Below are 14,483 nucleotides of genomic sequence, written 5' to 3'. Positions count from 1 at the left end.
CCAACTCAGGCTCTTTTTCTGTGATGACCAAAGGCAGCATTTCAGTCCAGACCTGTGCCAGACGTTTATAGACTTCCTGCCAACAAATATAGAGCTAAATATTAAATAAATGATTCTGTACTGAAATGCAAGGTCATGAAACTGGTTTCAGACAAAGATCTGAATTTGAAATTTAATGATGATAAATATAAAGATCTATTACCTCCTGTTCAGATGGATTTGTTGACTGGATACAAAAATCAAAGCCCATAATTTTCCATGCTCCACTCTTATTCAAAATTATATTTTCAGGAGTAATATTTCCATGGACCATTTTCACACTGCTATGCAAAAATGACAAGCCTTCAGAAACCTGTTAATAAAAGATTATTATTTCAGGTTAAATATTTCCCCAATTATCCTACAACATTTACAAAAATTCTGTTCCTGTGGTCACGGTTAAATTGGTAAGTTAACTAAGACACAATTTTTCACCACAATTTTAGGCTATGTCTTAAAAATTATGTATGAAGGAAATTAAACACAGATGGGTAACCAGCAGATGAGACTACTAATGCTGACCAACTATCACAGCATAAGAACAAAAGCGCTTTTCAAAGTTGATCAACATATTCACCAAATAAAACCTGGAAGCTACTGTTCCTCCACAGAAGGTAAAGAAAAGATTCACATATGGGAGAGACAGCTGTAGCACAGACATTTATATGGAAAATAAAAATGCATTCAATTTTGTATTTTCCATGTCAGAGTAAACAAAACCAGTAGCAACTTAGAGCCTGCTATGTTCATCTTCTCTTATACTTACAGTGATCAGGGCACTATCATCTCTGACTTTCCAATTATTTAATTTACTATAGGCAGACAAAACTTTGGCAGTTTACGAACTTTGTAAAACAATCATTAATACTAAAAGAACAAGAAAATTATAAGGACAACCTATGTCATACCTGAAGCAAACCATATTTGGTCTCCACATCATAAAGTTTGTATTCTTTAATGTCAGATGGTAAAGGAGAAGGTAGGTTGTCCCAGCTGCCAAGAACATTAGCTAAACTTGCACAGATTGGTTCTGTACAAAATGCCAAGCAATCCCTGTAGAGGAAATACATACAAACATTTCTTGTAAATGAATGTAATAAATCTCTTGTCTGTGAACAAAGAACCATTCAAACATCATATTATACATTACCAGAGAACTTAGTGCTATCTAAAACCATATTATATCACAGGGTTTGAATTCTTATTGGTATATAGGGTGTAGTATATAGAGTAAATATATAAATAAAATATAAAGGGAAATATATAAATATGTGAAGTATTCAAAAATATTAGAATTCTTATTTTATTCTGTAACATTCACATATATCACTAATGATGCACACAATGCTTCATAAAAAGTTTTCACAAAACAATGGTTTTCTTCTCCTGATCTGGGAAAATCAAACAAATAATTCTTACTATTATTGAACTTGCAAAATCAGGCTTTTAGCTGTGCCTAAAGCTCACACATCCCTGAAGGAATACTTAACGTGGTCAGACAATGATCAGAAACAAAATTAATAAAGTGTAAGGTAGTACCTGAATATTCCTCTACTTTGCAAATGAATAGAAGAAGTGCAAACACAAATATGCTTGTTGTATGAACTGCAGTTTGTATGTGAAGTGACTGTTTTCTAATTTATTTTATCTATTGTTTTCTTCAAGAAAAACTACAGGTCTTGCTTATGCATTTTTGTGTCAACGGTGTTGGAAAAACATAGATGAAGCAAACTGCCACACATAGAGTGGACTGGTTGTAACACTGTGCCTCAAAATTTCAGATTTCTAAGTCCTGAAAATAATGTATGTCTCACAATGTTTCACAAACTTCATGTAACAGACAGAGTCATTCTTTACATCCACATGCTTCATACTGGTCTGCACAGCACCGGAGGCCCCAGACAGTCATTGCATCTCACTTTTTAATTGTTTTAAAGTTTTTCTGGAGAAAGCATTACATGGATGGTAGCACACATGCCTGGTTTAAGGATGAGTTATTCATGAGAATACTAAATACTGCATCAGTATGAACACAGAAAACTAAGTAACAGTAATAAAGATATATTTTTTAATTTAAAGTTATAGGCAAGAAGACAAAAGCCTAACTTTTTGCTCATTCCCTAAAAATATCACAGAGAAGACACAACGCCTCAGCGTGAATCTACCGCATAGTTTTTATGTATCTCAATAATCAGTAAGCTTGCTCTTTAAAGTAAAATAAGGCTGATGAAACACACAAACCTCTTACTATTCATCCAGATTTTAGTTTTACTTTAGCTTTATCTACTGCCTTTCCAAAGGAAAAACAACTAAAAATTAAAATACATCGAATCATAAGTGTCAGCCAACCTGACAGGACATCTTTGCTTGGCTTCCTTCCTCCCTACCATTCTGTTAACACCAGCCCTTTCATGTTTCTATTAACACAACTAGGGCTATAATACTTGGTTATGTAGTAATCAAAAGAAAGAATCAGAGCACAGAAAGACAAAGTCCTTCATTTTCAATATGACTTCAACTTTACCATAGAGTTTATACATTTAGTTATGGTTAAGGCATAGATGATAGAAAATACCTAGGCTAGGGAACAGTTATTCAGTGGTTTTCATAACATACATTCTCTGACTTCTGTTGTTTTGAGGGAATAAAAAGATCTCTGTTTATTTTTTACTCTAGAAGCTAATTAAATAAGGACCCAATCCACAGTAAAGGAAGGATGGGGCAAATCTAATTAAAGCAATTGAATACTGCAGAAGCTAATGTCTGCCATACAGTGCAGCTTCTTTAACAATTCCCTGAATAATAGCAAAATCAAATTCAGAGTAACATAATAAAAAGAAAACAAGTTAAAAATAAAAGTGATGGCCAAAAATGCATATGCTCTGGGGAAGACTGCAACAGATGGAATGTCTAGTAAATTAAGTATCTAGGACTCTTTACACTACTACTATTTTTAATGGGTAGTAATGACATTATGAGTGAACTTGTAATTTGGCTTTTTTATCCTTTTCTCCTATAACAAGTTAAATATAGAATAATATTGCTATTCTGTCATTCAAGACCAGTTGTAAATAAATAGACTGTATTTATATTAAATATTTAGTATAAATAAATATTCATTATATAAATGCATGTTAAAATTTATACATCATAATATATATTATATATATTTATATTAAATATAATTATATTGAATACCAATAATCTGGAGTAGAAACATTCTATTAATAGTGGAAAAGCTACCTACACACTAGGATCAGAAAGGTATGGCCTTTCTTTCTATATCTACTTCAGCTGTGGCAGGTACACCAAATATCCTTTTGCCCCACGAAGGAGGAATAAAGGGTGACTTGCAAGCAGTTCAACACAATTGTATGTTACTTTGGAGACACAAAAAAAGACCAGGTACAGTCTAGCAAGAAGGAGTCCATCACAACTTTCATCAGGAGTAAACGCTCTGGAAAGACCTGGAATTCTAAAGAAATCTTACAGCATGCTTGCACAAGGTTACACACACAAATATTCTAAGCAAACTTTTCTTTTATGAACTCCCTCCAAAAAATGTTCCATCAGTTTCTGGCACAGCAAGCAAATGGACGGGTTTTGTGTTACTGGTGTTTCTACCAGTAGCTGAGTATGGAAAGAAAAACAATTGGAGCAAAGTTCAGGACATTTCTAAAAACCCACAAATGACAACTCTGACATAATTACACTGTTAATTTTACTCAAAAGACTTAAATTCTTTACAAGAGCACCACCAAAGCTTTCTTAACACTCCAAGGTATGAATCTCAGCTTTTTCTTCTGAACTGAATTGTTCAGGGAAAAAATAATTACAGATGCAGTTGCTGAGTCAATCAAAATACTGTGACAATGCTAGGAGAAAGCCTGGGATCTACTCTGGGATTCACCTGCATACACAATGACTGAGATAACTCTAGGCCCTTTAGCATGTAATAGTTTATTTACTGTTGTAGAGTACTGAGAGCTGTCTTCAACTACCTAACTAACTTTCCTTAGGCTTTTGTGAGGGGCATACTGAACCACAGGGGCAATGACAGCTTTGAACACTTGTTAATGAAAAATGTATTTTGTACTGGAGGAAAGATATAAATGAATATGCAAGTGTCATTTAACCCAAGAAATCCTTCCCAAAGTAGGAATCACAAAGATGAAGAAGCATTCCTACAGTATTCTCAGCTCCTAGAAGCCAATACATTTGGAAAAATGCAGGTTAACAGACACAATCAAAAGTGTAGAAGTTTGAAAGGTAATGTATATAAATCTTTATTAGGCTACCATTTAGAAAAACTGCTTTGGAAAAAAACCTTCATGACCTTCCTCAGTAAGGTGAGGATCAGCTTTGTATTTTAACACAAAGCCTTCATTTTATTTGTTAGATTTTAGTGTGTTGTTATCACTGCAGTTGAATGAACCATAAGACTAACCCATTATTGTGCGTAGTGGTCAACCTTACATAAATCAAATAAGCACTACCAAACCACACTGAATTTTGTCTCCCTCAGTTGGCATGAGTACCTTTTAATTGTTCATAGTTGATGTAAGCAGCCACATATGCAGCCACAATACATACAATTTACCTAAAATCTCCAATCTCACATGCATGGAACCAATGTATGAACAACCTTTTGCAAGAAAACAATTTTTAAGAGAATTCTTCAAAAGTGAAATTAATTGAACTACCAAATTTTCATGCTTTAAGGGTCATGTGTAGCCTTATAGGTGCAACCGGACTAAGATCGCATATAGATTATTAGTTAGATTCACACCAGAAATGCATCCTATGGCTTTGAATCTCATCAGATGTATGTATGTGTTGAATGTTCCAGATATTTTACGTCCAATAACAAAACAATGATTAAGAAAGTCTGTTCTCAACTTTACTACTGCTTACCTGGATTCTTCCAACGGATGTTGAACAGTAAGTAGTCGAGGGTGTCGAAGCCTGGTTAGTTGTTGAACACCTCGTTTTAACGAATCAATAATCTGATCCTTTTCAAATTTTTGATACTTGTCTATTAGCTTCTTATCAAAGACAAAAACAGCCACTTCCTAAAAATAAGTGACAAAATTCACTCAGTATATAACACAGACAAAAAACAAGCCTATACACCATTACACACACACACACACACACACATTTTTTGAATCAACAGTACAATCCCACCAATGCAGTAAGTATTTCAACGTGTATGTATACATACATATTGTCCATACTTTGTCCCAGTCATAAGCACACAGGTTATTGTATATAACCTCTGGAATATATATTTCAAGAATTAAGGTACTTCTGTTCCTTACAGCTTACAAACAGTTAATACATAAACTATAACCACTATCTACACAGTGACAAAGCAGCAGATCCACAGGACAGAAATCAGCTTGATTTTAGGTAGATGAAAGCATTTACATCAACTATGAACAATTAAAATATTCTGAGCATATATGCATTCATTTGGCATTAAATACACCAAGTGGCACTTTATTAAACCAGACTCTGTCTCAGCGTTCTGCTCCAAACCTGAAACTAGACATTCATGAAAGATAATTTATAGTCACAGTAATCAATTAACCTGATCAGACCATTCACATGATAAAACATTAAGAATTTGTTAATGCCTAAACATGTGTAAAAAGAAGTCCCAGAAATGCAGTAGATGTTAAAACCAGAGAAAATAGTTCTTCCAATCCACTTCTGCAAATGGTGTGGGAGAAAATTAAAAAATTTATATGAAACTTTGAAATTTCAGAGGTGGATGTGAAATAAAAAGTTAGATCGTATCATCAACTTGGAAGCTATTAAAGAGAAATAAATCAATTAAAGAAAAAAGGAATTAAAAACTTTGTAATGAAACAGAGACTTTCTTGAACTCCTACAACAGCAATGAATAATAATAAAGGTTAGAAACCAGTAGAAAATATGAAAATACAGCTTTCAGTCCCAAGAGGAAATCTATGCTCTTGTACTGCATTTTATAACTATTATTCTAATTAAAATATCACAAGAACAGTTACATTATTGATTTTAAAAAAAAGAAAAAAGACTTCTAGAAATAGACTATATAAAAAAAGAAATTCAGTCCAATACACAAAAAATTGGTTTATACTTTTTAGCTGGTACCTGTTTCATTAAACCATTAGCAGGTGAATGTCTATAATTCAAGTAAGTACACTTTTCCTGCTTCTATCCACATCAGCTCCCTGCTCCAACTCTTAAGTGTGATGGATCAAACATTAACGTTGACACAAGGCAGGGAAGAACCCATGACAGGGTATGGAAGACATACACTATACCCACTATTTAAAAAATACATATTTTCCAGTACAAAATGTGAATGTATTGAGCAGTACGTGACCAATAACAAAAGTTCAAACTAATACATCACTTCTGAAAGAACTTCTGTTTAAAGGCAAGTCAAAAGAATCAGAAAGTGAATATTTAAATCGGATAGTATGAGACATCAGCTGTGGTTTGAATATTTTATGATGGCTATAAATAAGTTCTATTGGTGCTTGCAGCAATCTTGCACGGTTTGTTTGAAGTTTGATAGAACTTTTACAGATCCAAAATTAGCTCACATATAAGTATGTATATGAAACTGTAGTATTCTAGGTACGAAAATGATTGTTATCACATTGATTTTGTAGACTTAGTTATTGTGGACTGTCAAAAATCAAAATAATTTGAGCTGTGTGACAACTTGCTTTCAACACCTTCATTTTCATGTAACACATCTGATACAAGAAGAAAGCACCCAGCCATCTCTGAACACTAAAATGTTAAATGTGTTCTGATATTAATAATTCAAAATATGGCATACTGAAATTCAATTCCATAATCAGCACTGCTTTTTATATGCAAAATGCCATATCAACAATATAATATCTTAACCCCCATAGGTCACCAGATATGAAGTGATAGCTGAGTCATGGGCCACAGAACACATTCTCAATGCACAAAAATTACTGAAACCATATAGTAAGCTTGGAAACATTTAAAAGTGTTCATAGTTTTATGCTGTGTGAACCATATAACTCTGTCAAATCTTGACTATGAACACAATAATTCTGTTTTTCCTCTTCTATTTTACAAGAACTGATGTTCAACCCCAAAAAGGAGGGCTACCAACTGTAGTTGACAGGGATTCCATTTCTTGTACTTACTTTCATGGAAACTTACTGAGATTGAAGGCTGCAAAGGCTTACTTCTTTCCATAGAAAGCTCTAGGGGAGCTTCCACTTTTTTCATTTCATAGTTTTGAAGGAAGAATAGCTTCCTCCTGCAGATGACTACTTGTTATTTAATTCTGCAGTTGTGTTGCAATTCCAACTTTGTGATATAAAAACAAATTTAACAATAAAAAGACTAAAATATATTAAAAAAATATGACTGTTCTCCACAAAAAATGAAAAAGTAGAAACAAAACAACCCTTATCTTTAATGACACAAGCTTTCATTTGTTATGTGATAGGAAGTATATGCACCTTGCTCAACAAGCTCTTGTCTCAACATGGTATACTGGTAACATTACTACCTGGGTTAGGAGGTATGGACAAGTATGTAGGGGACTAGACTGGCCAATCAAGAGATCTAAGTTTAAACCTCAGTTCTGTTCACAATATGACATAGTCTGCACCTTGTGTCTCACCTCCCACATGTTTAAGCCAAGTGCTTTACTTCAAAGTGGCATTAGGTAAAGCTCAGTGATCACACTGGGACAGCTGTATGTTATGAGGTATACCATGTAAATATTTGCCAGGATTTAGACCTTCGAGAAAACACATGTTGTTACTACCAAGAATTTAGAATTTTTAACATGAATCACTGAAAAGATCAGTGTTTATGCCTTTGCTAAGGAATTAAATGTCACCTGTGCAATCAGGAGTAAGCATTGTCCACAGCATGCAAGACACAGAGCATGATTTAATTGGGATATAATCATATTAACTCATCTAGAACACTTTAAACACTGAACAGAAGTGTAAATCAGTTCTCTTTAATTGTGCTTGTGTATTTCAGGGGAATCCAGTCAACCATTGCCCCAAAGACCTGGTAGTCACTAATATACCCCTTCATAAAGTTTTTTTATTCTTGTAGTTTTAATCACTAAATGCCCCTATTTCCTTTTCCCGGCTTCTTTGGGCAGTTTTCCTTTGTACTGGGTCTGGCTGAGATGGAGTTAACTTTCTTCATAGCATCCCATATCGTGCTGCATTTTAGATTCGTGGCTATAACAGTGTTGATAACACACCATCGTTTTGGCCGTCGTTGAACACGTCTCACACAGGGTCAAGGCCTTCTCCTTTTCCCACTCTGCCCCCGCAGTGAGTAGGCCATGGGTAGGCCGGAGACTGGGATGGGACAGTGCCGAGACAGCCAACCGGAACTGGCCAAAGGGCTATTCCATATCATATAACATCATGCTCAGTGATAAAACGTAGGGTAGAGGAAGAAGAAGTGGGGTTTTGGCTTCCAAGGTGGCTGTTTTTTGGAGACTAGCTTGACTATCAGTCTGCCTGTGGGATGTGGTGAGCAATTTCCTTTTCTTTGCTTGTTTCCCCCCCGCTTCCTTCACCTATTAAACTGTCTAAATCTTGACCTATGAGTTTTATTGTTTTTCTTCTTCCTATTTTCTTCCCTCATTCTGCTGGGGGTGCAGAAGTGAGTGAGTAGCTGTGTGGGTGCCTGGTTGCTGGTCAGGGTCAACCCACCACATCCTCCAAGTCCATTTGCAATCTTGCATTCCTCATGAAACATACACCAACAGTTTAAAACACGTGTCCTTATTTACCCACGTAAACACCTTATAAACCAAAGAGAACGCAAAACCCCTGCTCCTATCTTAGCCATTGCAACTGCTAAAAAAAAAACAAACCAAAAAACAAAAAGAAAGGGAGAAAGGAGGAAAGAGAGAGAGAGAAATAATTCTCCCTAACCCAAAAAAGGCAACCAGGCAACCAAGGCATGTCATGCTTTCTCTCCTGCCCCTAAGAGGAAGGCAAGAATTCAGAACACACTGAGTGTCCTGGTTTCAGCAGGGATAGAGTTAATTTTCTTCTTAGTAGCTGGTACAGTGCTGTGGTTTGGATTTAGTGTGAGAATAATGTTGATAACACATTGATGTTTCAGTTGTTGGTAAGTAGCACTTAGGTTAGGGATTTTTCTGTTTCCCATGCTCTGCCAGCAAGCAGGTGCACAAGAAGCTGGGAGGGAGCCTGGCCAGGACAGCTGACCTGAACTAGCCAAAGGGATGTTCCATACCATAAGGCATCATGCTCAATATATAAACTGGGGAGAGCTGGCCAGGAGGGGCAGATCACTGCTCCGGCATCGGTCATCAGATGGTGAGCAGTTGCATTGTGCATCACTTGTCTTTGGTTTTACTTCTCTCTCTTTTTGTTATATTCCTTTTCATTATTATTATTATGTTAGCTATTATTACATTTTATTTTAGTTTAGTTATTAAATCACTCTCATCTCAACCCATGAGTTTAACTTTTTATTGATTCTCCTCCCCATGCACCTGGGAGAGAGGAGGAGTGAGCAAGCAGCTGCGTGGTGCTTAGTTGCTGGCTGGGGTTAAACCACAACACTGGGTTTTTGTGTTGAAAAAGATGCAAACAAAACCAGAAAGTATTTCTAAATTAAAGACTCTAAAAGCTGTGGAAATGTAATGATACTGGAATAGCAATACTTCTTCCTATTCATCTCATTCCATACTGAGAAAGCATGTTAACAGTATCTGTAAAACATGCAAGCGCTATAGTTATGAATACTACAGAAACTCAAATCCTTCTATTTTCAATGACATTTTGAATAGTGTGGAGTAATAATGCCAGAGAACAACAAAGAAGGGAAAAAAAAAACAAAACAAAACAAAAAATATTTAATAATTACAGTTCACCATCTATCCTGTGAATTGAATGATGTAGTGCTCTCGTGGAAAAAAATTAAATATGATCATGTTAAAGACTAAATCATGAACATAAAAGCAAAGCAGATTTTAAAGTAGCAGTCAGAATGGTTGATTTTAGAAACTCTGTTTGTTTTCCCTTTCATTTTTGTTCCCTATTTTACCCATATGCACTCACACATTTTTTTAATGAATAATCAAATGTTACTTGATATGCAAACACATGATGTTTTACCAAAGCCTCCTACTGTGCAAAGGAAAATAGTCTCTGAACTAAAATACTGGAAAGCGCTCTGATACTACTCTGGTCTTTTGCCAGAAAAAGATTTTCCTCCAGCTTTTGGGGGGTTTTAGAAGCTTGCCAATTTTTTTTTATAACACTACTTTCCCATCAGTTTGTTTCAGTCATAAAGTATACAACTATTTCAGTTTTAAAATTAATTAGCCTTTAAAGCTTGAATCGTAGGAAGCTTTCATTTCAAAGCTATGTATGTGCAGCCAAAACAACAGAAAGGTGACTGACTTACCATTAATACATTTAGTACTACCACAAGAAAAGTTAAACACAACTACAGTGGTCTTGAAGTGCAAAACATTATCTCGTGAATTCTGCTAGTTTTTACAACTGAGCTGCCAACAAGAACATTAAGTGACCTTCCCCTGTTTCTTTATGCTCATACTTTCTAAGCAGATGGACATATTATGTCATATTATGCCAGAAAAAAATGTAAGTGCATAAAGACTAAGTTAACAAAGCCAAGACAAGCAGGAATACATATTGTAAAATTAGCAACATGTTACTTCATGTATACATGTACACCCAGACTCACAACTCTTTCAAACAAACAGCAGCAAATCAGCTATCAAATAGCACCAGACAAACAAATGCACACAGGTAAGTAATTTCCTCACATTCTGCTAGGTTGTTATTCAGTCACCTACAAAGTAAGCAAGAAAAGACAAGACACATTAAAAAAAAAAAGAAATACATAAAGATTCAGAAATCCAGAAAAACCAGGAAGGCAGGAACCAGGCAGAACTCTGAAAAAGGAATAAAATCATACATATCTACTGTCACCAGAGACAGAATATTTGTAACTGTGCACTGACTTAAAAAAGGAACCAAATTAATCCATATTTGAAATCTTAACTTCAGCTGACCAACTCCTGTAAGGCTGCTGAGTAACATTTGTTCTGAGAACAAAGATTTCTGATCAGCTCTACTGCTGTAATGCTAAAACTCCCAATTTAACTATTTTATCTGGTTACAATGACTTAAATTATTACTTGTGTTGTTGTAAAGTGACAATAACAGAGGCAATTAAGCTCTTACATCCCACTTGTGTGATTACAATATGCATTTACTGCAAAACAGCTAAGTGCTTGTAGCTTCAAATTAGATATACACACTTGCAATACAGCAAATATGTGCATCACTTCACAGAAGTGACTGCTGCCACTTGGAAAATGACAGTCAGCCACTTCCACATTGCCCAGCCAACATTCAAAAGGTACATGCCAAAGAAATAAAAAATAGCAGATATATTGCAATACAACAACGTAAATTATTTGTATTGCTGCATAGTTTTATTTTGTAATGGCAAACTGCATGTTGACATGATGTTACCTAACTGGTAATATTAATAATGAATGGTAATTGCATGTCAAATCACCGGCCATCTAAAACTCCCTGCAGTAAAACTGCTGCTGTATTTTTAATGACTAATGATGGCATATAAATGTACAGACATTAATCAGGGTTTACAGAGATATTGCAGGATCACGTGTGGTAATACCTGAACTAAAACTCTGCAAAATCAGTGGTCAGAACACCCATTCAAAGCTTGAAAAACATGATCGACAGGAATCAAGTTACATACACTCTGTCAATCAGGCACTGAAAGAAACTTGCTACAACTCTCCAGACCTTAAAGCTACACCTGCTACAGGTCAAATGCTTACTGGGCACAGAGATTATATAAAACCTATCCTTTGTATAGTTGAATAAGGCCAAAAAAACCTCCAATTGGTACACTGGGTAAATTCAGTAAATACTACATGTACACACTTCTGCAACAGCTAGACAGATGCTTGAGAATATGGCAAAAGTACCTGCTCAACATTATTCAGATGCTGCCACAATCAGATCACACATTCTCCACAGATTATTTATTCTGCATAGTACATTTCTTCTCCATTTGCTACAGTTTATTTTCCTACCATCTAACAGATCACGTACATATATGTTTTCCAATGTTATTCCTTTGTATCCATTACTTTTCTGTACATTTGTAGCAAGCTGATTCCTTGTCTAAGTGACTTCATATCATTTCAGCAACAGTTTAACTGAAGGCCATAATTTATGAATACTTCTGTTTACTCGTTGAAAATTCATTTCCTCTCCAAGTTTGAAAAAAGACTTTTCACATTTCTCCAGTACAACAAAATCATTTTCTATAATAACAGTTCTTAAATTCTGCACCTGGCAAACTTTCTTCCAAAGTTGCAATCCCACTTTCATTTACACATGTGACTTCAAGTGAGTCAAAAGTTTATATATTAGTGCTCTAACCCCTAATACTTTAATGAAACTAAAAGGGAATGATACTGATCTGAAAGCAGCACAGGGAAGGCACAACTCACTTCCTCCACAACCTCCTCCTCCTTTACCCCATGCCTTCCTGTTACTATAACTCATGACTTAACATTTCTAACCCCTCAATTTCTGTATGGCAGCTGAGCAAAAAACTACAGTCTCTTTTGCTGAGAACAAATGAAAGCAAACTTCACAATTATTTTAAACTTCAAAAAACCAGTACTGCTACCAAATAAAGCTGCAAGGTAAAACAAATTGGGGAACCAATCCATGTTAAACTTCTTCCTTCTTGTCAGATCACTTTTAACTCAGATTAATTCTTGATCTTGGTCTCGAATTGTATGATATGAATGCAGAACCACTTTTTTCTCCAGCAGTGAAGACTTAAAGCAGTTATCACCTATATAGCTGAGAACATTATATTTAAATAATGTTGAGTTCTTAATTTTATTTTACTTACAGTACTACCCTTAGGATTAGTCTGCCCAGTTGGGTTTCATTTTTAAATGCCACTTACCAACTGCTACCTATCACTGTTATCTAATGCTTATAAACTTAGGTCTTTACTTGACAACTCACCTGTTTTGTTGATTTTTTAGTTCCATTAAATACCTTCCAAGCAAGACCATTACCACCACTGGCAATATGTCGGCCAACATCAAATTCCCTAGTAACAGGATTTCCCATGACTGCACTGGTGACATCAGCCGTTACCTTTGTAACGGTACTCTTCAATTTATTCAGCATGGACTCCATTGTCTCAGCTGTGCACCAATGTATTATCCTACAAAGACAAGAAAAAAAAAAAGCTTCACAGGCCTCTAGCAATTTCTGTTAACGTAAGACACATGTTGAAAACTGTTAACATCTAACCGATGATCCGATAGGATACAGGAGTAACCCACAAAAAGAATACTGAAATATAACTTTCAGTGCTTTGCAGTTATACATACTCACACTGCATACATGTATCTGTGTGTGCATGCCTGGGGATTATGTCATTGCTTCTACTTCTCAAAAACTCCTGAATCCCTTGATCCTCCATTAGATCTAACAAAGCAATTAAAGACTGAGAAACTCAACTATTTCTTGAAAAGAGGTAATTGAATAAAGAAGAGAATCTATAAACTGCTCCCATGAAGGGAGAGGTTCACAACTTCTACATCAGTATCAACCAACAAAGAGAACCAAATTTGAATGAAACCAGCTTCCTTGAACTCTAGTGCTCTTGAGGCTACCCATTTTCTGAAGGGATTGCTTAAGACCCCAGACCAGCAAAAGAATAGATGTGTATTATACAGAAGACATGTAAAAAACGTATTCTTTCCTACACTGTGCTTGTCAAAATACAGGCTCAAAATTCAGTATTTTACCTATCAGATTGCTGACATTACTATTTGTATGCTATAAGCATTAATGAACTTAAGTATTAATCAGTTGCTGCAGGGGAAGGAAACAAGCAGTGATCTTTTTATGCTTTATTTTAACAAAATTGTACAAGAAAGTTTTACATCACCTTGCAAATTTAAGAGCTAAAAGACTGTGGCACCTTATAATTTCGTTCATCCTAATTAGTTTAAAAAAATCTGACTTGCTTATTCTGCCAGATAGAAGTTCTGAAGTCTATGTCCCATTTATACAATTGTCTCCCTGATACTGGATACACAAGAAAGAATAAAGATGGGAAACAGTGAAAAAAAGAGATAGACATTCATCTTCCTTATTGGTGTGAGCAAAGATGAAGAGAGAACGCAAGAAGAAATTATTCCCTGGAATCAGTATTACATGGTATATTCAAAAGCAACCCTTAACAATATTTCTTCATTTTCTCTTTCAAATAAGGTGTGAAGACTATTATTTCTTCAACCTATAGTAAAATAAACCTAAGACAGCACATCAGCAAATGTACTGAAA

The 14,483-nt window shown here is 35.3% G+C and overlaps 1 protein-coding gene across 1 annotated transcript in view; it reads right to left on the bottom strand.

The window, feature by feature from the left end:
• SCYL2 (SCY1 like pseudokinase 2) overlaps positions 1-14,483 on the bottom strand; it is a 42,665-nt gene that overhangs the window by 23,471 nt on the left and 4,711 nt on the right. Inside the window, exons 2-5 of the mRNA XM_074870842.1 lie at positions 13,149-13,353; positions 4,954-5,111; positions 948-1,092; positions 203-352 (exon numbers count right to left, since the gene is read on the bottom strand). Coding sequence (XP_074726943.1) covers positions 203-352; positions 948-1,092; positions 4,954-5,111; positions 13,149-13,325 — 630 coding nt within the window. The 5' untranslated portion in view covers positions 13,326-13,353. The remainder of the gene's footprint in view (positions 1-202; positions 353-947; positions 1,093-4,953; positions 5,112-13,148; positions 13,354-14,483) is intronic.

This window comes from Strix uralensis, chromosome 5, assembly GCF_047716275.1.
Source record: "Strix uralensis isolate ZFMK-TIS-50842 chromosome 5, bStrUra1, whole genome shotgun sequence".
Taxonomy (NCBI): Eukaryota; Metazoa; Chordata; class Aves; order Strigiformes; family Strigidae; genus Strix; species Strix uralensis.
Note: the sequence above shows the minus strand (reverse complement) of the source record. Positions and strands in the feature narration are given on the sequence as shown.